Here is a 25136-nt window from a genome sequence, read left to right as displayed (position 1 = left end):
TCCTTTTTGTCCTGTTTATTTTTAAGTTCCATACAGCCATGAAAGTACAAAAACAATCTGCACGTTATTAAAGCCTGTTGAAGTCAAACATATCTCAGAGATTGTGTAAGTCCTACATTTTTGCAGTTACTTGTATTTTTTTAAGTCGGTACAGAATGTTTATGGTTTAAAACAGAAACAGAAAAGATTTTTACAAATGAAGCCCATTTTAAAATGTTTCACTTCAACCTCCCTTATTATCTCCAGGCTTTTTGCATGCATGGTATTGAATGTATTTGTCCACAAGATGGCAGGACACACCCAAAATGTACTTGAATTCAATCAGTTAGCTTTCGAGTAGTCAGGAGCTTCACATCACCACATCCATGTCTGCTGAAGGACATCAGTGGTTTTATGTTTATCCCCAGGGTCACTCTGGCTGAGTGGTTTTACTTTTATTAAACTAGAGGGCTTAAAGATGTTAATTATCTCTATGCTTTATACAAAGTACAATGAAAACAGGGTTACACATATTTAACATTGTGAGTATGTGTTTCACCTCAGCAAACATATTTTTGGGGAAAATGGCAAACCCAGACTAGACATCTTTCCAATAATTTTTATGGCCAAGCAACTCATCCACTGCTAAATCGTTGGTGTCTAGATGACAACTGCATAACTATCAGAACCTTGACAGCCTTCCTTTGTGGAGTCTGCTGTTCCTATTTTTAGTTGAACTCTGCTCATTTACACCCCCTCAATGTCTTGACCAGAGGCCTAATGCCCTCCTCCTGCCTCACAGACACACCGACCACCAGACTCCCACACCCGTCCAGCGCCACACCCCATCTTAAATAACTTTCTCCTCCCATACACTCCTTCATTTAGGGGGCTGTCGTTCATGTGGATGCATGGTTGCAGAGGCTAGTGCATCTTCTCCGTTGGCAAATGACAGAATAGTTCTGGTCTGCCGGATCGCTGTCGGACAAAGAGAACATTCCAAACTTGTACTGAGGTCCGGCTGAATTATTCATAACCAGCTCCTGGTTCGGCTGTCGAACTGCTCAAGATTTTTCAACTGGGTCATCTCTGAACTGTGTGGGGGAATATCAGAGGAAGGCAGAGGACACTGGTCAAAACAGCCTCTGGAGCCTCCAAAGGAATTCTAGTGGTAAATATTCCATAGACTGGCGATTTAAATTGATAAAGCTGCCTGATGCATTGGATAATTGGCTGTGACTACAATAATGTTGCGAACATGTTTTTTTCAGACTAGGGCCTGAATCAGCTGTGTTTGGAGGCACAGACTGGCCATTTTGACATGTTTTGTTTGTGACAGTTTGTGAGTCACACACACCAAAATAGAGACAGAAATACTTTGCATGCCTGTAAGGAGGAGACAGCACTCGGAGCAGCCGGAGGGAAGACGTCTGGGAGAGGGAACGTGGAAGAGGGAGAGCTCCTTAAAACCACACGCTGTTGTCTCTCCTGCTCAGGAAACAACAGGCAGCGGGGGGTCACCATAACAGGGGGAGCACACCTTCACCTGGACAACCTGACACCGTTCACATGTAGCTGTCATCCTAAGTGATCAAAGTTAACGCAGAGCACAGCTAAGAATCCACAGGCTCAGGAAGGGGATTGGCAGGAGGAGGGAAGGGGGCGCTGATATGAATCCTCAGGGTGGGCATTATTTAAACCCGGCGGCTGTGCTGTCTCCTTTGGGTGCCGTCCGCCTGACCCAGCTCGCCTTTGGCTGTGCTGCCGTTGCCTTGGTGACTCACAGTGGCGGTCCCAGCGGCGCCTGCAGCGTGTTCTGCCTGGTGGCATGGAGCGCCTGCTTCGCCCTCTCCGCCGCCATCTTCTCCTTGGACGTGACACGTCTGCAGTCATGCCTCCCCATTTCCTGGGAGAACCTGACCGTGACGGTGGCTGCGCTGGCCACTCTGCTCCTCCTCACCACCTCCGTCGTCTACCCTGTCTACTTCCTGCAGCCCGAGTGCCCCTACAACCACTGTGAGACGAGGAACTTCCGCATCGCCGCCACCACCTGCTCATGGGTGGCGTGCGCTGCGTACGGCACCGAGGTCTTCCACTCGCGGGCCAGGCCGGGGAGGGCGGCGGCCTACATGGCCACACCCCCCGGCCTCTTCAAAGTGGCGGAGGTTTACGTGGGATGCGCCATCTTTGCGGCGCTCGTCAGCGGAAGCGAGTTCTGGCGCCACGCGGCGACGGTGTGTTGCGTGGCAGCGTTCGCCGCGTGCCTCGGCGGGACGGCGCTGGCCGTGGCCGCGAGCGTGCGTGGACGGCCCATCCTTCCGTGCCCCACCCCCACCCGCCTCGCACCACTGGCTGCGTTTGCCGCCGTGCTGCTGTACCTGAGCGCCGCCGTGACGTGGTCCGTGTTCTGCTTTGACAGGAAGTACGGCTCGCCGCTCCGCCCACGGGAATGCCCCCACGGCAGGTGTGCCTGGGACAGCCAGCTCGTTGTCACTGTGCTCAGCTTCATCAACCTCGCCCTGTACGTCGCAGACCTCTGCTATTCCCAGAGAACACACTTTGGAACGCAACACCCACACGTGTGACAGCTGCACGCCCTAAGACACCAAATATTCTTGTGTAAAACCAAGCCCATTGGACGTTGCATTGTGCGTCCCACATTTCTATCGTTTCTGTTCAGAACGCAGATCTATGCCCCTTTTGTCATGACCCAGGCTGCAGTATTTGCCACCCCAGGAACACTTTATCTAAACAGTGATTGCCCGTTCTAGTGTGCCTTTCAACGTCAGCTACGGAATGGCCACCTTAATCATACCCAGGGTTCAAAATCCATCACCATTCCCCAGACCTTAGTGCCTTCCCCCCAGGCAGGACCAGGGGGTTTGCTCCCCCATTTGGCCAGCTGGCCAGTGACTGTCGCAGTCAGCATATTCCCCTCTCCTGGAGGACACCGCAGCTGATCCAGCCAGCTCAGCAACATGCTATTAGGGTCTGCAGATTTTTCACTCAACATTTTTTTCCCTCTCTCTCTCTCTCTCCCTCTCTTTCTCTGATATTGCGCATCCTTTTATCTGCTGCTGCTTTAACACCCTTTTGTCACCCAGACATGGCTATTAGTTATCCTTTCCTATCTGTTCTTCATTTTGTTCCTCTCATATTCACCTCTCTTTTCTCTCATCCCTCGCTCCCCATTTGCTGGCTGAACATGCAGACCGCTGTAAAGGAGCACAGAGGGCAGGCACACACAGGCTAGACCTGAGGTTGCCATGGAGATATAAAGGCTGTTTATGTTTTAGTGCATCATGCTTTTTTTTTGTGGGCTACTTGAAATTTCTAAGCATGCATTTTTCCCTTAGAGGAATATAGCCATGATGGGGTTTTTTTATACACTAGGAAATGCAAGTTGCTAGTATTGGCGTTTTAATAAAGAGCAACAGAGATTCCAAGTGTCTCTCATTTAGCTGTTACGAGGGGATCTACTAATGGAAGTTTTCCTAGTGTCTGATAAAGCAACAATGGTCATAATTAGAGAATAAGTGCATGCTTGAGTCTTTAGGTGTGTGTGTGTGTGGGTGGGGGGGGTGTGTGTGGCCACCCATCTGACAGCACATCCCCTTCAAAAGGTGCTTACTGATAACACAAGCTGGGATGAGAGTGCTGACTCGCTGATGTAGATAATCGCTCTCGTTTTTTTTTCCTGGCTGTCGTTGCGTTTTCTGCTTTGCTTTGCTTTCTTTCCTCTCCCTCTTTCTCTCTCTCTCCCTCCTTTTCCTCCCTCTCTCCTCTCGTCTGAATCCCCTGTCCCCCTGTTAAGGGAGGCAATAATAGACAGATGGAGGAGAGACAGAGATTGGAAGTAGAGGGGGATCTGTGTGTGTGTGTGTGTGTGTGTGTGTGTGGGGCCCCCCCCTTAGGTGACAGTCCACACAGATCAGCTCAATCCTTCATCGCTGAGCCAGCGTGGGCCACAATGCCTTGCCGATTTCCCATCACCCCGCAGGGCTGCTTAGGGGCTGTGACATCTCTGCATCATCCGTTTGGCTCAGACACCGACAGTCTGGCAGGCCTCTCCTCACTGTGTGTGTGTGTGTGTGTGTGTGTGTGTGTGTGTGTGAGTGTACATACAGCTCAGGAGCTACTAACAGGAAGCCCATGGGGCCCTTCACTCTCTTTCAGAATCAGTGGAGTGGAATGCCAGCGGGGTCTTCCTCTCGGTATCCGTGGCCACTGCGCGCGCGCAATCATGTTCTGCTCTGTGCCCACATCTCCGCAGTGGGGGAGATCAGGCGAGACAGCTGTCTGTCAGGAGCCAGAAAACTTCACCGCTACAGGCTTCTGGGCTGGAGTCCGAATCGTAGCCCCCTGTCACTGCATATCGTCGTAAACACAAGTCGTAAACACAAGTGTTGGTCAGAAGGTTGTGGGTGTAGTGCGACCAAATCATGTCCTTATGGGATAAAAAGAAATTATGGATCAGCGCAGCATTAAACTAGGACACGGTCGGGGCTGTGGTGTGTTTTTCAGCACATCCATCAAGATGAATGCATCAATATTAATTGCAAGTAATTAGACGTCTTTAATAAATTAGAAACGTTGTTTATCGTAAACTGTGCAAATGGGAGCAGACTTTTAATGACGAACCCGTGGAGCGCATCTAAAAACGAGTTCATTTGTATTCAACTCTCGTTTCGTCGCTGAGCGCGCCACGACTACTGGTTTGGCGCGAGGTTTATTGGCGATCCTCGATCCGCTGCTTCATTACCGAGAAAGGTGGGACATCAAAGAGACCCTCGCATCAAGAAATAAGTACACCTGAGGAATGGCGAGTGTCCTCTGAATGCCGTATGCTTCACGGCTCTCTTGCCCCAGCAGACCCTTAGTATTGTAGTTTTAATCCGGTGGCCGCCGTGGTAATTTCAGCGCTCGTGGCAAGATATGAACTGAATAGAAATTCAGTGGAGCACCTGATGTGGGTGTCGGTCTCTCTCTCTCTCTCTCTCTCTCTCTCTCTCTCTCTCTCTCTCTCTCTCTCTCTCTCTCTCTCTCTCTCTCTCTCTCTCTCTCTCTCTCTCTCTCTCTCTCTCTCTCTCTCTCTCTCTCTCTCTCTCTCTCTCTCTCTCTCTCTCTCTCTCTCTCTCTCGCCCCCGTCTTTGTTTGAACGAAATGAGTCCCTTAAGAAAAACTGTCAGTCTATGGATTTAGCTTTGCGCATCTCTCGACATGCCAACAGCGCCTAATCACAGTGACATTAATCGTCGTCCACGCTTCGCCTGGATTCCCTTTTAGACTGAACTGATTCATATATTTCCGTATTTTTAATAAATCTGAAGGGATTTGGGGGTGAAAGCGAATGAGTGCTGGCACGCTCCGGCAGGCACAGAGAGGCATATTGTGCCCACGCGAGGAGGATTTAATTGAGTTATTTAAAAAAAATCAAATCGGGACTCCCATGGCAAAGTCGGCTTTACCTAACTTTCTGTCAAGTTTAGATCAGCAAGCAGACTCTGTCTTGTTTTTACATACAGAGAGTTGATCTGTATAAAATAAGTAGATAGATAGATAGATAGATAGATAGATAGATAGATAGATAGATAGATAGATAGATAGATAGATAGATAGATAGATAGATAGATAGATAGATAGATAGATAGATAGATAGAAAGAATAACACTTGGCTCAGATGCTGAAGGTATTTAAGTAAGGATTGTTAAATTAAAAAGTGAACCTTTTGGTGTGGCAAAACCTTTTCCGTTAACAAATTTAAAGGTCATAATTTAAAGGTATAATGAAAACGCAATAGAGTTTTGAGGGGTACGGTTTTGTGGGTACGTTGGTAATTAGAACAAGGCAGACCGAAGCCGAATAAATCCATGCTGGTGAGGTGCGTGCAAACATCACTTTCTGTTCAAGTGTCACGCGACTCTATTAAGCGTCGTTGTCCCCAGTGACCTGTAATATAGTCGACATTTACGTCTTCCAGGGTTCTGTTTGTAAGATTGCTTGCTTGATTGATTGATTGATTGGGATTTGTCATAATTTCAGACGGTTCCTTATCGTCCTTGTTTTGATTGTATAACCTGAATGTCATGGACGCATAGTCCTACTTTTACATGGCTCCTGCTTGATCTAATGTTGTCCAGATGACGGCGTAAGACAGCTGCTGTGTTTACTACATCGCATATATCTCGCCACGGCATGAACGTTATTCCGCAGACAGCATTCCTTCCCCCGCTTGGCAATGTCTTTCCGTGTCGCTTCGGAAATTATCGTGCTATATCACATGTAGCGTAGGCTAAAATGACCTGTTCCAGCAGTACGTGAACCGTGTGCTTTTGATTGTTTAGGCTTTACAAACTGGAAGCAATTAATGTATTTTCACTGGGTCTTCGTGGCACAATCAAAATATATATCATAATCTTTCATTAAGGCTGATTTGTGTTTCCTGGCTTTTCAGTTTAAACTGCAATGGACGTTTTGATGTTTGACGTAAAAAAAAACTGAAGCAGTGAAAGCATACAGAACAAGACTGGAGACAGGAATCGCGCGGACTCGAGGGTAATCCAATTGAACTCTGTAGATTCAATAGTCTCTGTCAGAGGTAGGGTGTGTCCTGATCCCTGTGGTAACCACATGCGAAAAAGACAGAGTTGAATGCAAACAGTACCTCTGTCCGGGATTAACTGAAAATATATGATGTTCAAAGACTCGCGGAATGCTTTGCAGTTGAATGTATCTTTCTTGCCACACAAATATACTATTTAAGTTATAAAGTTGTACTAAAACACAAGTTAGAATTTTCTAAATCGAAAAGATGATTTGCATTGGATCTACATATGAAACTAGTAACCTTGGGACAGGTTATTCAAGGCCTGTGCACTACTTTGCCCACAATTATATATTGTTCCTTACCTCACAACCCTTCTCAGTGTACTCTTTCAAAAGGGTTACTAATAATTAATAATAATTTGGTAATGTATTAGCTTCCCTGCGCTGTCCAGATTAGCTCCTCACGTGCCTCAGGTGCAAGGAAAACACTAAAGTGTGCAGTGCAAGGTTACTGCAGGACCAGGGTTGGGAAACACAGTATTAAACTGTTCTGGGAACAGAGAGGACTCAGATATTGGCTGCATTCCTGTTCACATGCAAGAGGGCTTCAGCTACTGATCCAAAATAAATACGTTTTCATACTTATTATATGTCATCATAGATGAGTACTATATTGTCAGCATGCAACATAAAAACAGTACATTAATAATAGTAAATAGGACATTTGTATAACAGAAGCTATATTTTAAAAGAAGGATGAGACAAACTGTTGAAGGCTTTATTTTTTCCCCCGCAATTTCAACATTCTGAGAAATATTTCAATTAAGTCCATTCAAGTAAAGTGACACTGAATCAAAGTTCAAACTGTAGAACCCTTTTAAAGCTGTCTGTCACCTCCATGACCAGTATCACACTCTGAAAAGATTCTGCTTCCGTATTACCACTTGCAAAAAATGATGCAATTCACCTACAAGTTGAGAGCAAGCACCGAAAACCAAAAATAGTCAGTAGATGCCTTGTAAGTGAACCAACCATGGTAGCTTAATTCACTGAAATTACTAGGGACATAAAACGCAAATTCAGAATCACTGCATCCTGGCAAACGTCGGCCTCTGTGTGTTTGTGTATGCGCATGTATATTTTGCCAATAGGTACGGAATGACAATAAATAACCTCGATCTTAACAAGAAATGCACGGGTATTAAACCGTTTCTGTTTGATATTAAACCGTTTCTGTTGAACTGTACGTTCACTGTCCAGTAAGTCTTACTAAGTCGTAGTACTCGTAACACTCATCTGTTTAATAATACTAAAGAGGGACAGCTAATAAAAGCGCTGCTTGGCATCACAAGCGCATGAACTAAATCTGATGTTCATGTCTGAATCCTAGTTATGCCACCGAAGGAAAACTAAAAGCAACATTTGCTAATAAACGGAAACGTGAGCAGTCAAGGCCCTTTTGAGTCCAGTCTTCTCTCCTGTGAACACGAAACAGAGCTTGATGCTTGAAAGATGTGTCCGAATATCCTCACTGGCCAATCGCGCAATAGAAAATACTCGTTTATATTGGAATTTTAGAAACGGACTATGACTTTACCGTCAACTGGGATAAAAATATATTTTTATTTCATTTTTGATAACACAATATCCAGGTAAGTGTCTCCCTCCTTTTAATAGTCTCTCCTCATGGATCAATAACATGTGAGCCAATATACAGTCCTGCATGGTTCCCATATAATTAAATGCATTTATTTTGTGAGCTAATGATTAAGATCTATAGAACAGTAATCTAATATAGAGTTTCTACTGTGTCCTTCAAAATTTCTCAAGCTACAAGTAACAGCTTGTGTTATACACTAGCCTGCAGCAGTTTCCGTTTCTGGTGACGTCTCGCAGGGACTGTTTCTATAAACACAGCCTAGTTTCATGTGTACATGGCTTTGGACTTGACCTATATTTCTGCTATACCGCCACTCCATATTTACTCGGGAAAATGATGCAACGAAATCGTTATCTTACAAACCCAGCCCACACGAACGAAGGAGACCCGCGTGTTTGCAGCGATTGGCCAGAGGAGGTCCGAATCTCTTCTATCATTGGTCGAGCCGTCCTTCACTCAAAGCTCTTCCTCGGAGCACATGGGGCGGAGAAGAAGGAAGCCACGTTGACACAAAAAGTGGTGTGTTGTGAAAACCTTAAACCGGGGTCTAGTGCAGCCAGAACGTTTGGTTAAGGGGTTTAGCCGTAAAGGTGAGTAATCGAGGGCGTCGCGAATGTGTCGAGTTAACAGGAAACGGTTGTTTCCAGTTTCATTGATGATGTTACGATGTTCGCTGCGTATGAACAGGAATCTGTTCATTGTTGTCACTACTCTCAGCTCCTTTTTTTATGTAGTTATGTGCGCGTTTACACTCCGCTAATCAAAAGGTTGCTTTCAACATCTTAAATTAGGTAATGGATTGCTTGATACTTTTTGATCAACAACTAGATTAGATTAGCAGACGGTTACTTGTGTTGAGGCCCAGGGTGTACCCATCCGGATACTACTGGGCAATGGAAACTTGTTATGTCTGATATGTAAAGGACATAGTGTTTCTGCCTGTTACATATGCGGGAGAGAGAACGTGGCTGATCTGATCTTCTGATTCGTAGGTCTGCTAGAATAAAGAGCATGAGTGTAGGGTTCATTGGTGCAGGCCAGCTGGCTCATGCCCTGGTGAAGGGTTTCACTGCTGCCGGTAAGACCCCCGCCATGGTCACGCCACCTCAACACTGGTTTACACATTAACCAAAGAACCTTGTTCAGTCGTTTATTCCTGACCTTAAAATGTCAAGGATGGAAGGATGGGGATGACATGTCGTACAATGCGTGGTTCAAATCTCTTCGATGTGTTTACACCCTTTTTTAAAAGTTCACTCGGGGGGGCCGTGATCAGTGGTTCTTGCAGCTGTGCCATGTGCGGCTGTTCGTGCCTTGTCTCTCCTCTCGTGGTCTTCATGTGTCCCCTCCTGTCCTCAGGTGTTATTGCAGCACACAGGATCACCACCAGTTCCCCTGATACAGATCTGCCCACAGTGACGGGGCTCAGGGTCAGTATGTCAAACCCCAGCAGTTCTGTGTGTGTGTGTGTGTGTGTGTGTGTGTGTGTGTGTGTGTGTGTGTGTGTGTGTGTGTCCACCCATGTAACCCACAAATGTTTTGGTTTTATATGTTCTAGAAAATGGGAGTGAATTTCACAACCAGCAATAAGGAAACCACCCACAAGAGTGACGTGCTCTTTTTGGCTGTCAAGCCCCACATTATTCCTTTTGTCCTGGACGAAATTGGACCAGACATCGAAGATAGGCACCTCATTGTGTCATGCGCTGCTGGTGTCACCATCAGCTCTATTGAGAAGGTGCAGGACCAGACCAACGCCACTCTCCTGTTGTACTGAGTTTAAAACTTCTGACTGTCAGTCTAACAGTCCAAATGTAAGGCACCTGTCCATCTTTAAAGCCCCTGTTGGCAAATGTGCCGACAATACACTGACTTGTTACGCTCTCTTGTAGTAAACGCAGCTATTTCTGAGCATGTCATGACACTGTTTCAATAGTACCTGGGTGGGGTTTGTTTGGGTATTATTGGCTCTGGTCTTTTCTTAGCATGTTCTTGCTTAAACATGCATATTGTATTCATTCTTTTCCTCTCTACCGCGCAAGCTAGTCCCTGATGCCATCCGTTACTCTCTTTTATAAACCCACTCCAATTCTTCTACTCCACATTCCCTTTCAGTACCATGAAACAGAGAACTTTGATTTCTTCCGTTATAGTCCCTGGTTTCTGAAAAGCATCTTGATCACAGTGGGGCATTTCTCTTTTATTTTGGTGAAACCAAGCTCTTTTTTTTGTGTGTGTGTGTCTCTTTCACTGAATCAGTTTCCTAACCCTGTGCTGTAATGCAGCATGCACCTAGCATCCACCTTGCTTCTCCTCTGTCTCCTACTCTCTCTCATTGTATCCGTCTTTTCTTTCTCCTCCTCCCTCATTCCTTCTCTCGCCCTCTCTCACTCTGTCTCTCCACTCTGTCCCTCTCTGCTCTCCTCACACTCCACCTGCAGAAGCTGCTCCAGTACCGCGCCACCCCCAAGGTGATTCGTTGCATGACCAACACGCCGGTGGTGGTGCGGGAGGGCGCCACGGTCTACGCTACGGGCACCCACGCTGAGGTGGAGGACGGGCAGCTGCTGGAGCAGCTGATGGCAAGCGTGGGCTTCTGCACCGAGGTGGAGGAGGACCTGATCGATGCCGTCACGGGCCTCAGCGGCAGTGGACCCGCTTATGTGAGTGTGTGAGTCAGGCTGGCGGTCTGGGGGAGGGGCCGCAGTTCCCAAGCAGGCACGCATGGTGCAGGTCCACGCTCTCTGTGCTTGGCGCACGGCTGGGATTGTAATCCGTCCTGAATGGGATTACAGTCTGCCTTGATTTCATTTGGGTCTCGCAATGAACCTGTGGCGTTGCTGGTAATTTGAGACCGTTTTCTAGATACTCCACCAGCGTATTGTTCAACTACTGAGTGTTTTTCATTCTTGCACTTCATTTGTGATGGTGCAAATGGGCCCTTTGGCATTTCTGATGGGTTTTTTCCATCAGCGAGGCGCTTATTTCTTGTGTTTGTGTGCGTTCAGGCTTTCACGGCTCTCGATGCCCTGGCTGATGGCGGGGTGAAGATGGGCCTGCCGAGGAGACTGGCCGTGCGGCTCGGCGCACAGGCCCTGCTGGTCTGTAAAAGCAGAAAGACTCATTTACTCTCACATGTCTTACACACTCCATTTAGCACGTTAAGGCACTCACTCTGATGCCAAATCCCGAAGAACATCTAAAGAGAGTAGGAAAAGGTTTGAAAGATTTTTAAGTGTAATATAATTATGCGGTGACCATGGCTTTGTGCAAATGGTAGAACTGTATAATTCAATTTTAAATGCATTTTGTGTTTGACTACCGTGTCCTGTGATGTTCCCCACCTGAAGGGTGCTGCTAAAATGCTGCTGGATTCAGAGCAACACCCGGGCCAGCTGAAGGACAACGTGTGCTCACCAGGGGGCGCCACCATCCACGCCCTGCACTTTCTGGAGAGTGGTGGCTTCCGGAGTCTTCTCATCAATGCTGTCGAGGCTTCGTGTATCAGGACCAGGTACTCACACTCTGTCTGTCTGTCTGTCTCTCTCTCTCTCTCTCTCTCTTTCTCTCTATGCCTTTATTTCTCTTGTTGGGTGATGCTTCAACAGATGGACAGATGTTCCAGGGATGACCTTCATCTCCAGCCTCCATGTATTTAACGAGCTCTCTGTTCCTGGTTTTTGTCTACAGGGAATTGCAGTTTCTAGCTGACCAGGAGAAGATTTCTCCTGCTGCCATCAAGAAGACCACACTGGACAAGGTGATGCAGCAGCCGGGTGTCTCAGACACGTCAGTGGGCACCAAGAGCAGAGTGAACCTCTTCAACAACATAAGCGGAGTTAAAAAACCCTAAGGAAATCTCTCTCTCTCTCTCACACACACACACACACACACACACACACACACACACACACACACACACACACACACACACACACACACACACACACACACACACACACACACACTCAAATTTCATTATATGCTTATTCAGGCACATATTAATTCTACCCAGCTCATCCTGCAATTGGAGACAGTATCAGTCCAGATGCATACACACACACACACACACACACACACACACACACACACACACACACACACAGTTTCAGACTGAGATGAACAGAAGTGCATTTCCAGCATGGTGTCTGTCACCTTGTGCCTCCCTGCAGCCGCTGACGGCGAGCTCCCTGGAGAGCTGCATTGAGAGCTACAGGCACCAGATGCTGCATGTGACATTACAGAGGGTTGTTTAGGGGATTTGGTTTGTACCTTCATGTCTTTAAAACATTTCAGCCATAAAGGCATTACATATCTTTTTTTTTTTTTTTTGTATTTGCATTTTTTAAACAATTTTTTTAAGTTAATTTCTTTCATTTTCAAGCTTAAAAAACATTAGGCATTGTATGTACTTTCAGCTGTTGTTTCTTAGTGCTCTGCCTTAGCACATGGTCATTATATATTTATTAGTACTGTGTGGTTATTGGCTGTAGCACTTCATCATGCCTAACCTATTGGGTCCAAGAGTTGCAAAGAATTTCTAAAAATTCACAGAGATTTCCTCATCTATAGAAGCAGTTGCAAAAAAAAAAAAATCCTCCCATTTGAGGTCTTTTTGCAACCTTTTGCTATCTCTGTTTCTGTGTAGAAGTCCTTCACCACAGTATGTGAAACTAAATTACTATCTTGAACATATTGACACGTATTTCAATTTGAAGCTTTAATAATAACAATGATAAGTTCAATTAATATAGCACCCTTCTCATATGCAAATTCACTTTACAGAACGGTAAAAATGTTGCTTTATATGTGAAGTTACGTTTGACAATTTAAAGGATAAAAATGATTGAAGAAGGCATGTTTTGTTATCTATTTTAAAAAGGGAGAGTTTTTTTGTCAAGAGAATAAATGGGTTCACTTCCTGGTTCAGTCTCCCATGGATCTTTGTTTCAGTACCATTAAAACTATATTAAAGGTACTAATCATGAAACAAGAAATGGTTTGTACCTGGCATATTTTATGTTGACAATAGTATAAATAAATTTCACCATCAGAGAACAAAACAAGCTTCTGAGAAGGAAAAAAAAAGGTTCCTTTTTAAAAATTTGTTCCTGGTGTATAATTATAGCAAGAGGATAGGATGAATAATAAATGTCTCTGTAATTGAATTAACTAGAGACCTTTTCCTCAAGCCCGTTAGTCAGCCTCGGAGGACATGCAGCTTTAGGACTGTAATTACCTGTGTGCGCTGTCATTTGTGGATTTGCAGGATAAAGCACAATTCTCAATAGCTACGAGCTGTGACATCCAAATATATTTGGAGGTTAACATCCACAACCCTCCACTCCAACCCTGCATTTTAACTTTTAACTATAATTGTGCCACTTCAGATCTAGTCACATAAATTTCATCTTTCTCGTGCACCATTATGAAACAGTGACATGTTTGATACATATTTGCCTGTTATAAGGCATTGAGATTGAATGGCTACTGAGTAGATGATCCTTGAAGGGTATCGAGTTTTTAGGGCTTTTTGCGGCCTTCGGTCTTACCTTCGTTATGTGATCTTCTCTCTGCCGCCATAAGCAGATAAGTGAGTGACGGAAGGTCGAATGGCAGTTACCCATAAGCCAAACCGTATTTCGTCGTGTTACACAAATGAGCCGGCAAGCTTTGAATATCAAGGACAGCTTGGTGGTTTTTTTTATTATTTATTTATTTAAGAAAAATTTTCCCACATAACTTCCAGCTCCTGCCATTCTAGTACGGGCTGATTTTTTTTCTCTCCAGCGGTCTGTGATCCAGAACCAAAATGAGCTCCTTTAAGTCTCTTTTTAGTACTGGGCCACTCTGTTCTCCTGACTTGAAGGTGTACCTTTTGAGGTTCTGCACATGTAGGAGCATGCAGTGGTCTCCCTCACGCATGTGCCCGAGTTCTAGAACGGGGCTCAGCCCGCAGTTTTGGGTCCAGCTGCCAGGATGTCTGCTGTTGGCAGGCTCACCAACACTTCCATTCATCTTAATGATTTGCCAAGCAGCTGTTTTTGGCTCTTTTCCTCTGATCTGTTTACTCTGATGGTCTTTATGTTGTCAAGATACCAAGAACATGGTGCAAAGGCAAAGCCTATTAGCACTAGCTATTCCCTGTTTAATGCAAAACAACTGCAAAGCCAATTATGCAAATACCTTTTGAGACCTTATAATAAGGTCAAAACATATAAAACGTGCTGTAATTTCTAAGTGGTCCTTCCAGAGTGAGCAAGAGTACTGTACTTTTATATTATAACTGATAGTGTGTACTTGACATATTGTGTCATTTTAAACAGACGCTAATCAGCAGAAGGGCTTACCAGCTAAGGTCTTGTGAAAGAGCTATTGCAGGACAAACAGTAGTTCACATGCATAAAGAAAAAACATTGTGCAAGTCTGCTCTGAGCCTTTTGAACTTCCCTGTTGTGTATTTTCTGTAAAATGCAATCTCACCAAATTGCATAACTGCATTTCATTCCTTAATTTGCAATTTCCATTGAAATTTCAATAATTTTCACACATTCCTTTTAAAGTCATATTGCCATTAGCCTTTTAGAGATGAGCTTTTTTAGAGATGAGATGGAATTCCATATTGTCAGATTAAACACCCTCTTCATTTTGCTTTTCAGACTTATGTAGCACATTATCTCTGTGAGAGCAGTGAGTGCTTGTGTTCGCTGTCTGTGTGTGGGTGCAGCCTGAAATTCTCCTGTGATAAGGAGGGTATGCGCCCAACACCACTGGTATTACATGTGACTGCCAGAGGCTCCAACTATTTATAGACCAGAATTTTGTATGGATTTTTTCCCCCTCGCCAGCTGACACGAAGACGAGCCACGATTGGTCACCTGGAGAGACAAGTGCCTGTTTTAGAACCCTGCTGTCAGCGTCATTTGCAATGGGACACCTTGGAGGCGACCTCCATGTCAAAGTTCAAGCTGAGGAAGTCACTCCATGATGCAAGTGGAAGTGAATGCTGGCCTGTCAAAGTTTGTGTTGAACAACAGGGAACTGCGCCATCCCTATAGCAACAATAGCAAAGTTTTTCAATGTATGCTGAAGCATAGTGTTTCAACTCAAGCAACACAAGGCCACAGGACCTGTGATAAATACACTGAATCCAATTCATTTCCAAACAATTCTGCACTCAAATTGCTGGAAAAAGTGCCATGCAGATTAGCCTTCCTCATTATGGAAGATGCTAATAATGAGAAACCAGGCAACGCGTCCGTCCCTTTTATTGAGGGAGATGTTTTCACATCGCTCTGGCTCACCGAATGACAAGCGGCAGCAGGATTAGTTCCAGTGTCACCGCGGCGATTAGGAATACTGGCCTTGTGCGGCGCCTTCCGAGGGCCACTGTTTATTTGTGCATGCACATGGCAGGAACTGGGGCAGGTGCTAAAGTGTTTGGCTAATTCCATTTTTATTCCAGAGGTTACACCTCGCCTGCCACACTGCTCTGAAACACTGATAACTCCTCACCCAAAACACCTCATATTTTAATACCATTTTTGCTCAACATTTCGGCATTCTATACCACTGTCTTTTTTTTTTTTTAAGACTGTAATTGTCAGATTACTGGAAATTAGCATCAGTCATTCTTCAAAGGCATTTTGTGACTTTTTTGGGGGGTGATTTTGTCGATGGGAAACATTACCATCCAGGAGGGACTCTTGTTCGAATGGCTGTCCTGAGTCCTCACTAGGTTCCTTAACGCCCTCATCATGCTTCTTCTCTCTGCACAAGCCACACCAGCATCGATGTACTCAAGAAAAGCAGACCTGAGAAAAGGGGAGAATAACGAAAAATGGGGGTCAGGTCTGATGCCAGGTGTGACTGCTCGCCTTCAGCCCCAGTGAATCATCACTTCGGCTTCATTTTCTGGAGCCAGCGGCACTGGCCGGGACCGGCACTTGGCTCGCATGCAGAGAGGGAGCTTTTTTGCTGAGATATAATTAGGATGAAGGAAGACAGTGTGGTGGTGTGTAAATCCAGCATTCCTCCTATGGGACCCTTCAGAGACCTTTGTAACAAGCCAATGCTATGGATCTAAAGCCACATACATGGCTCGACATGTTGCATTTCCACAATTACATTCTTATTATATCTGTGCAGGCTAAGAATAGCCTTAGTATAAATTTCATTGTGATTGGTGATTCTCCATGGACTATCCTGGAAACCAGGACAATATTAGTTGGGTCAAGTCTGGAGCAATCCAACTCGACAGAACCAAACCAGCTTGCTTAGTACTGGTACTGTGTTGCTGTATGCCTCCACAATACTATGAGTCCTTGTCAGACTAGTATTTAATTTCATTTCAACATGTGTCATTCTGGTGCCTGCAACTTCAATGACTGTTGTCATAAAGATTGGCTCTTTGATGTCTGCTTTGACCCAGCAAACGTCTGTTATTGTCACTTATGTAGTTGAGGCTGAAATGACACAAAATACAAATATTTGTAATGGTTAAATGCTAAGGTTTGGACAAGCTAGCTATGTTGTTCGTATAAACCTTTTATGTTGCTATCCAGCCTTATTTTTCAAGGTGTGCCCAGGGAGTGAAGCCTAGATAAAAACCTAGTAAAGGTATGACAGTGAAACTGTGCCAGAAATGTGTTTCCACCTGAAGGTGATTAATGTATAACAAGTTTGTTTAATGTATAACAGGTTTGTATAACAAATAATATATAACAAATGTATAACATATATAATAAGTTTGTTTAATATATCCCAGAATCGCGTTTTCAATCATTTAAATGATTAATTTAAATTTTATAGAACATATGTGTTACTGTTTTACTATAACAAATATTTATTTTTATAGTACGTTACAATGGATATATAACTATGTTATAATGTTATAACGTTATAATGGACACTATAACACATGGTTACTGTTATCAACTGTTTGTTTGTTTTTCTTTAATACATAGCACAGATCATACATCTCAAAACTGGCACTTCATTCCATGTGTAGTGAGAAACGTGCTTCTGTAGAAGCACCTAAGTTTAGTTCACATCTAGTCCTGACCCGTCATCATATCACCACTGTCTGGGTGAGAATATAATTTATCACCATGGACATAAAAAGTTAAGCAGACGCCATGAAGCCTGGTGTCAGCAAGCATATGTTGAGGAGAAGGGCTCTGTGCAGTCCTTTAGTAGTTCGCTTCCTTACCCATTACATGCTTCTTCTGTTTCTTCATTGCTGTCTTTTCACAGTCTGTTGCATTTTATTTTATTTTTAAATTGTATTTAATTTTTGTGAATAAAAATAATCTGTATCTGTGTTTAAAAGGCGTCAAATGGCTACATTTAAGTAAACATTATTATGTTTTAAATTATGCTATCGTCACTAAGATAACAGGTGGTTGGTTAGCCGTGGTGAGAAGTGCAAATATTGCTTTAAGACTTTCTTTGCAAGTTGCGTAGAGCCTTCATGAATGAAACCACGTGACCAAACATCATATGACGTCTAGCCTCGGCACAAGAGAAAGAGGATCAACAAGGAGAAGACTGGAGTGGTCCAACAATTTCTGCAACGACATCGACAAACTTAACTATTCACGCGCGCGGTTTTACTTGCGAGTCTCTTCTGGTGTCGAGGACGGTTCCCGCTGCGATTCAGTAAGTACCATTCGCTGCTGTCGGCGGAAAACGACCCCGGCCAAGTTACCTTACTCTCGAAGGCGGTCGTGTCAGACTCGCTAGCTTGCGATCTGTTTTGCTGAGTGTGCACGCCTTCGCTCTCCTTCGCGCGCGGTTCTGGCGCGTGCTGTCGGCTGCCTCGCGGAGCGACATCACGCCGACGTGAAGGGACGCGCGTGAAAGGGCTAAGGCTAGCCGTGCTGATTCATCACGATCGGGTCGCTGAGCCATGTTGGGCGAGAACACCCGCGGTCATGCCGACACAGAGGTCCTTTAACCGCCAGACAAAGGGGGATTGTCGTTACGAAAGACGTTAGATGGCGTTAGGAAAGTGTTCGGCGTGAAGTAATTTCATTTCGCGAGCCTGGTCAGTCGAGTGTGGCAGCGGACGCCGTGGCTTGACGTGGATGGCTATGTTTGTTCCTGAGGTCTCCGAAAATAATTTTGACCGTCGTGCCGGGAGCCAGACGGCAGTCTAACGTTATGTATGTGGGAATGTAGCTTGCGTAGTAGCAGGGGTTGTCGAGAAACGTGACCGTGAGCGACAGACCAGCCATATCCACACAGCTAGCTAGTCAGCTATCCGAGTGGGTGCCTGCCGTCTCACCACAACACAAACGTTGGAAAACACCGTTCTGTCAGCGACGACAGCTAGCTAGCTAAGGTAAGTCAGGATGTTGTGTAGCTGGGAGGTTACCGAGTTATTTTCTGAGGCAACTGAAATTTACATTTCAGTTGACGCTCCGACCTGTTTGCCAACATCGTAGTAGCTAGCTAACTAATAATAGCGGAGGGCAAAATTGTTAGCTGGCTATTTCTAGTGTTGTACAGCAGCCCTTGGGTCATTGTCTATTTTTGTCAGGGTCGCTCATTATGGCAGTAGTAGTAGTAGCCAGTTGGATTTGAAAAGAACAGTTAGGTTTAGTTATAGCTGTAATGGCTGTTGTGCTGAAGTTTCATTGTTTCTGATATGTTGGACAACTAGGGTTATGTTTTTTTTTTTTCTTTCTAACCAGGAGCTTGCTGGCAAAGTGCACTTTCCCGACTAAATTGTGAACCCCGGCATTGTGTTATGTGACGAATAGCGTTATGTTAGCAAGCTGTATCTCAAGGCATGCGATCAGAATCCCTTTGCCGAAGGTTGATGTCTTATTTAAGTATGATTTTATTCAACATGATCGAGACGGAGCCGATTGTCAGACAGTTATTTCGTTGCTTGTGCTGTTGGATCCAATCTGGGTGCTGATTCATCAATCGTTGTATTTGACGTTCGCGAGCGAGCCGTGGCACGGGGAGCCATGGCAACATGGCATCAGCTCACAAAGGTCTGGCGCGAGGAAGGGGACCGTGATGTGTCCGTTCGCCGAGCTTAGCTGGGTTTTAGAGTCGAGCAACGCGTCGATTATTCGGCATACCCGTGTTACGGAGCTCTTTTTAATCACGCACGCCACTGACTAAAGATTGTACGAAACCATCGTAATATGTTGTTGTAATGTATCCGTGTCAAATGCTCTAAATGCTGAAATACTTTTGGAGTGAATTTTGGCGCTGCTACTAAGTAATTTGTCAATACTTGCTGACCATTATCGTACAAAATGTAGTTTTGGGACCTCTGCTTTATTTTTCCAGAATGTTAATACCTTTTAGTAGCATGTTCGAACTTGCATTTCAAATTCACTTATGATTAGACCCTGAAAGGTAAAAATTAACTCTGTCACTCCTGTCACAGCCCATGGGCAGAAATGTCCCTCATGCTGGAAACTGGAAAGGCCCTGAGATTGCTAATCCAATTGCCCCAATGCTCTGTTTGTTGTTTGCTGCGCAAATCAATTAAGCAATTGATTACGAGGCCTCAGTGTAAGGGGCGTGCATTGAGTCTCCTTTATTTTGAAGAGGCATGTCCACCATAATATCCTAAAATGCTACATTAAAATTTGAATTGCATTTTGTGGCACTGGTGCAATTAGCAGTGCAAATGGTGTAGTTGAGAGGCTGGGGAATGAGTGTAATTTGATCATTGGACTACTTAGCCTGCACTTTGGGCAGTGCAGTCTTGGCTGTGCGTTCACGTTTTCTGGTCTAATTGAACACTGACCGATGGTGATGGGCAGAATGTGCTGATGGCTGAACGGAAAGGCAAAAATGAGGACGGCGAGAGATGAGATTAGGAACGGGCGGCGGGACTGGCGGAGACGGCGGTGCACAAGAAGCCTTTTTTTGTCTTCAAGGCATTCTGTAAAAACGCTGAGGCGACTGATTGGTTCCCGCGCTTGACAGATGGCGTTTTCACTTGTTACTTAGCTTGCTATTTCACAAGTATGTGTACTTGTGCCCAAAATGAGAGGGGCATGTGTGTAAGAGTTTTAGGGATGGATTTTAAAATATTGATTTGATTGTGTCATTTGTGTCATGAAAGTGTGTCTCTTCCCCCCCCCCCTTCCTTTCCCACATGACAATAACACATGACTGCTCGTGTCTTTACGTTTAGAAGTGCTTTTATAATGCATTTTTGGAACCTTTTTACTGTTTCTCCGCCAGATGAAAAGCTGGTTCTTCTATGCCTTTATGGGTATAAAATCAACAATCAACTGCATTTCACCAAGCCAGGGATATTCATCCGTGTTACTGGAGGACTAGATTTCAACACAGTATGGCCTAAAGACACATGAATAAACTCATCCCGTGCTCACTAGGTGTAGTAGGTGGATTGGAGCATGGAAATCACCAAACTGTACTGGTTTCTTCCCTACCAGGACTGAAATTGAACACCTTTTCTCTAAGATATGGTCTAATTTGTATATAAAAATTGTGACGTTATCTTATGTTATTCTGTGTGTATTAAGAGTGAGAGGAAGTGCTCTAGGCTCAGGTATGGACATATACAAGATCCAGTAGTGTGCTTGCCCAGGTTTATTATTGATAAAGACTGCATATGTACAGCGAGATGTTTTGAATGCACAATAACTTGCGCCACAAAGTGTGTGTGCTGCGCACGTTTGTGTGTATGTGTGCATGCTCACTCTCAAGGCTGAATGCTGTACATGCAGGTTCAGAGGAGAAAAACGCGACCCTTGCATCACCACTGAGTGAAAAGAAATGCGTTGGTTTGCATTTACAGTAAGAGTTTTGCAACAGATGGCAGTTTTTTCTGCTTCCTCTTTCTGCTAACAGGTAGTCTGGCTCCCCGCTTCTGTTTTTTGTTTTCCTTTTCTTTTCTTTTCTTCTGTTTTTTTTGTTTTGTTTTGTTTTTTGAACAGCGGTGGGGGCAAATGCACCAGTGTCAGGATGGCAGGCGTGTCGTATGCAGCCAATCCATATGTGCGCGTGCGTGAATTGTGTAAACGTGTGGAAAGGCGCAGGTTTTTAATCTAGACTTCCTCCTGAGATTCTGGGTCAGGCCGCTCCACCGCATGAGGCTGCGCCGGCCTGTCCGCCCGCCGAGCGAGGAAAAAGCCCCGAGAAGCCTGGCTCCTTTATCTCTGCCCCTCCCCCCCACCGTCACCAGGTGTAGCGAGAGGAAGGCAACCACATTCGGAACTTGGCAAAGCGCTGAAAAATGTGTCGCGCGTCTTTTTTTGGAAGAGCAACCTTAATTTATTAATGAGGTTCCTTGGCACATTTTCTTTTTGCCACAGAGTTATCAGAATGAGTGAGCTGGTCCTCCCCCGCGCGCCCGCGCTGCTGTCTGTCCATCATCGTCTCTGGTCTTTAATAAATACGGCATATGTTTAGCGGAGGCGGTCATGAGGACAAATAAATCCTGGGCGGTGTTCGCCGGGCGGTGTGACTGGCTGCCGCAGACGAGCTCGAGATTTATCGCAGCTCGGGAAGGAGTTGCTGAGCTTAGACTAAGCGGAGCCCACCGCATCAGCCTTGGTTTACACACACCACACACAAACACACATACACAGCAAAAGCCATTTTATGCTTATGTGTATAACACTCGTGTAGCCTTCATGTTCTCACCCACACACACGCACAGAAAATAAGCTTTGTGTGTGTTTGAGTGTGTGGGAGGAAGTGGCTAAGGAGGGTATAGTATAAGGAAGGTGAAAGGTTGGTGAAACAGGGTAAAGACCTTAATGAGCTGCATCTCTATAGGCTTTCCTCTGCAATGTGGCAGGTGGTGTAGAATAAATACAGACTCAAGGTGATCATTAACTTATTCTGTGTGTGTGTGTGTGTGTGTGTTTAACTGCGCGCATGCTTTCTCGGCATGGTGTCAGTGCTCGTGGAGCGCTGGGATGTCTGGATTGAATACTCCCTTCTCCTCAGAGCCTGTGGCAATTGGTTGTAACTCCGAAGGAGACTTTCTTTTATTTGTTTATTTTAAAGTTTTTCTCTTCAATGTTTTCACCCTGGTGTTTGCCGTTGCCAGATGCCACCCACTGGCTCGCTCTCCCCGATCACACACTAGCCGTTGGCGGCATCACGGGGCTTTGAGCTGGTCCCTTCGAGGCGGTCTCTTCAAGCCGGTCTCCCTTTTTTCTCCTTTTTTCCCCTCCATGCGTCTGTGACGGCTTCTCGGGTTGCCGCCGCAGGGGCACGGGTCATGGGTTCCACGGCTGAATGGTGGCATAGAGGCGCACGGTGAAGGTGGGGTTTGAACAGCCTCTTGCCGCTCTGGAGGGGGCAAAAGCTTTTGCAGAAGGGAAAAGGGCCTGGAAGTCTGGAGAGAGGGAGCGACAGACGAAGGAGGAGGGGAGAGGACTTTGGGGTAGCGGTGAGGAAGGGGGATCAGTGAAGTCTATTTTATTTTTATTTTTTTTCTCCCTCTCTCCCCCTCTCTCTAAGCAATGATGAAATAGGTTGTAAGAAGTTAGGCGTAATCTCCCCTCTGCAGTAGAACATCTATCTCCTGTCGCGTCTCTCTCTGACTCTTTCTCCCCCCTCCTGTTTCATAAAGAAAGCAGAAGAGAGAGCAGGACTGTTTTTAAGACAGTTTCAGTGGGAATCTCGCACATTTCACAAGGCATCAGACGCCCGTCACAAACGGTTAGCTATGGCGTGTGTTGCACTGGTGTGTTTTTGAGTTGTGCAAAAAAGGACATTTACCGGGGGGGGGGGGTACCAAAGTTCACCGGAGACGATTTTAAAGTCTGAGAATAAAAAAGAAAAAAAAAAAAGAAAAAAGATCCCTGCATGTTTTGGAGACGAAAAGCACGCCAAGGGCAGCTGTTGGGCAGGAGTTCTTGTTAATGGCAGCTGAGCGCTCTTCACACTGTTTTAACATGTGCCTCCTCCTCACTGCACCTTTAATGATTAAGACTGAATTAGGTCACTTTTAGATCGTGTTTATGTACGGCGTCGAACCCTTTAACGAGATCAAAGCATAGTCCTGTAAAACTCGCAAGTGCGATGGATATGCAGACATTCATTCATTCATTCATTCATTCATTTTTTTATTTATTTAATATATATATATATATATATATATATATATATATATATATATATATATATATATATATATATATATATGTAACCTTTTGTTGACATGATTTCACGCATCTCTTGCTCCTTCTATGGGGTTACTCTGAAGGAGTCTCTCTCTCTTGCTCTGGGGTTATTATGAACAGAAGGCATAACAAGCCCTTAGCACTGAACACATTCAGAGAAGAGCTAACATGCCCAAGCTACACTACGCTTATTATATTAAGGAGTTCATGCCACCTTATTTGACCCAGTTGGGTTGCGCAGTGAAATATGGTTATTCATAACGCCTTCTCTCTCTCTCTCTCTCTTTTTTTTTTTTTTTTTTTTTTTTTTTTTTTTTTTTTTTTTTTCCTTCTCCTTCTTTGCGGTGTTGAAGGTTTTCTTGGACAGCCGGGCTGCGGGGAGAGGATTCGTGAATGTCTCCATGTTGCATCATCCCACTAGCAACATGCCGCAGTTTTTACCCGCAGTGGCACGCTGCCTTTCTCACACTGCGAAACGGAACGGATGGGGCGGCCCGAAACGCCGACCCCCTCCTCCAACCTCGCCCCGCCCCCCGCCTCCCCCGCCCCGAAAAGCTGCGGCGTAGGCCGAGAGAGAACGCGGCATTTTTTTTGGTTTGTGTTTTTTTGTTTTTTTTTTGCAACTGGTACTTGGTTCTGTAATGCCAGGCGTCGGGTACGGGCGGGCGCGGACGGACGTCGGTGCGGTGCTGGACGTTCGTGATGGGGCCAGGTCCAAAAGTTATTCCCACGGCCGTTTTACGAGCACTCTGCGGCAGACATCACGAGGACCTGTGCGTACCTGTCGAGAGGGGACTAGGATGGAGGGAGGGGCAGGAAGGGACACGGAGGGGAGAGAAGACAAGTGCACAGGTAGAGGAACGAAAATAGAGAGAGAGGAGGGGCAAAGAGCTGGAATGTGAAAGGAGGAGATGTTTGTTTTTGTGTGTGTGTGTGTCTGAGTCTCAGATGGAGTGGCGGGAGGGGATTGGTTAATGTTACAAACAGTAGTTCACTGTTAGGTAAGTACATAAGTACATATGTGAGTGGTTTCTTGGGGAGAGACCTTTAGAAACGCCATCCTACCAGACAATGTATACCACTGCCATGTTAACTAAGTGCACACATGTCCCACAGCCTCCCAGCTCCCAGCCAGGGAAAGGCAGCCAGCCACTGCTCTCGGCTCCTCACAGGGCTCGTGCGAGCTCCGGCATCTCGAGTGGCCGGGCCAGCCAAAAAAAAAAAATGCTGAGTCATGGTGTTGTGGGCGAGAGCTTGGCCACAAGACGTACAAAGATGGCAAAATGGGCAGGGAACATGGATGGCATCGCGTTTGGCGTGTTGACTACTAGCGTTCTACACAATGGAGAAGTCAGAGAATCCTACTGTATGCAGCTTAGTTCGGTGTCTCTCTCGCTCCCTCTAACACTCTCTCTCTAACATGCACTCTCCCTCATTCTCTTTCTCCATCTATCTATAGGTTATTTATTTCTTTCTGCTGTTGCTGCTTTTGTGCTGACCTGGGTGAGCGGAGGGGAAATAAGATTTAGTTAACTTTATCTCCGACTCCCTCCGAAAGGGTGGGGTGGGATGAGGTGGTGGGGAGGAGGGGGGGACCAAATTAACCTACGCGCTTCTCTGCTGGAAAAAGCCCTTACTAAATAAAAAAAAAAAGCACCCACTTCCTGACTCTGCACTTTTTTCTGCTTGTGTTAGGAAATTTGCCATCACACACGCTTACTACCTGAGATTAGGAGAGTGTGTAGATAGAAAAGCTTTTCTTTTGCACGCCACCTCAGACTGTGCGGCGCTTTCTGCTGGGCTCTCTGGAG

At 45.4% G+C, this 25136-nt stretch overlaps 3 protein-coding genes across 6 annotated transcripts in view; all 3 read left to right on the top strand.

The window, feature by feature from the left end:
- The first annotated feature begins 875 nt into the window (after positions 1 to 875).
- LOC113589698 (myeloid-associated differentiation marker-like protein 2) lies at positions 876 to 6541 on the top strand. Its single transcript, XM_081709952.1, has 2 exons — positions 876 to 1150; positions 1251 to 6541. Exon 2 carries the CDS (start codon positions 1650 to 1652, stop codon positions 2562 to 2564), a length of 915 nt encoding a protein of 304 aa, XP_081566078.1. The 5' UTR covers positions 876 to 1150; positions 1251 to 1649; the 3' UTR covers positions 2565 to 6541.
- Positions 6542 to 8643: 2102 nt separating this feature from the next.
- pycr1b (pyrroline-5-carboxylate reductase 1b) lies at positions 8644 to 13109 on the top strand. Of its 3 annotated transcripts, XM_027029470.3 has the most exons (8): positions 8645 to 8775; positions 9178 to 9263; positions 9545 to 9615; positions 9744 to 9923; positions 10627 to 10848; positions 11194 to 11286; positions 11536 to 11699; positions 11876 to 13109. In XM_027029470.3, the coding sequence occupies exons 2-8, from the start codon at positions 9197 to 9199 to the stop codon at positions 12036 to 12038; spliced, it is 960 nt and encodes a 319-aa protein (XP_026885271.1). In that variant the 5' UTR covers positions 8645 to 8775; positions 9178 to 9196; the 3' UTR covers positions 12039 to 13109. The 3 variants fall into 3 exon arrangements, with proteins under 3 accessions (XP_081566076.1, XP_026885271.1, XP_081566075.1); XM_081709950.1 differs by lacking the exon at positions 9744 to 9923 and having other exon boundaries at positions 8644 to 8775; XM_081709949.1 differs by lacking the exon at positions 9178 to 9263.
- Positions 13110 to 17084: 3975 nt separating this feature from the next.
- mafgb (MAF bZIP transcription factor Gb) overlaps positions 17085 to 25136 on the top strand; it is a 22064-nt gene continuing 14012 nt past the window's right edge. The window contains exon 1 of one of the 2 annotated variants that reach the window (XM_035532071.2): positions 17085 to 17845. The gene's annotated coding sequence lies outside the window, so the exon portion shown is untranslated. Of the gene's footprint in view, positions 17846 to 17996; positions 18531 to 25136 lie in introns of those variants that run through there. The other variant, XM_035532068.2, reaches the window with a different exon arrangement.

The sequence above is a fragment of the Electrophorus electricus genome, chromosome 3 (assembly GCF_041902795.1).
Source record: "Electrophorus electricus isolate QZ-2024a chromosome 3, ASM4190279v1, whole genome shotgun sequence".
In the NCBI taxonomy this organism is placed as follows: domain Eukaryota; kingdom Metazoa; phylum Chordata; class Actinopteri; order Gymnotiformes; family Gymnotidae; genus Electrophorus; species Electrophorus electricus.
The sequence above is the reverse complement of the archived record's forward strand: the minus strand, read 5'-3'. Positions and strand labels throughout refer to the sequence as shown.

Excerpts from the sequence above, each read along its gene's own strand:
- LOC113589698 (XM_081709952.1), top strand. The coding sequence starts at position 1,650 with ATGAATCCTCAGGGTGGGCATTATTTAAACCCGGCGGCTGTGCTGTCT.
- pycr1b (XM_027029470.3), top strand. The coding sequence starts at position 9,197 with ATGAGTGTAGGGTTCATTGGTGCAGGCCAGCTGGCTCATGCCCTGGTG. Across the intron at positions 9,264-9,544 it reads GAAGGGTTTCACTGCTGCCG|GTGTTATTGCAGCACACAGG; the intron begins GTAAGACCCCCG and ends TCCTGTCCTCAG. Across the intron at positions 9,616-9,743 it reads CCACAGTGACGGGGCTCAGG|AAAATGGGAGTGAATTTCAC; the intron begins GTCAGTATGTCA and ends TATATGTTCTAG.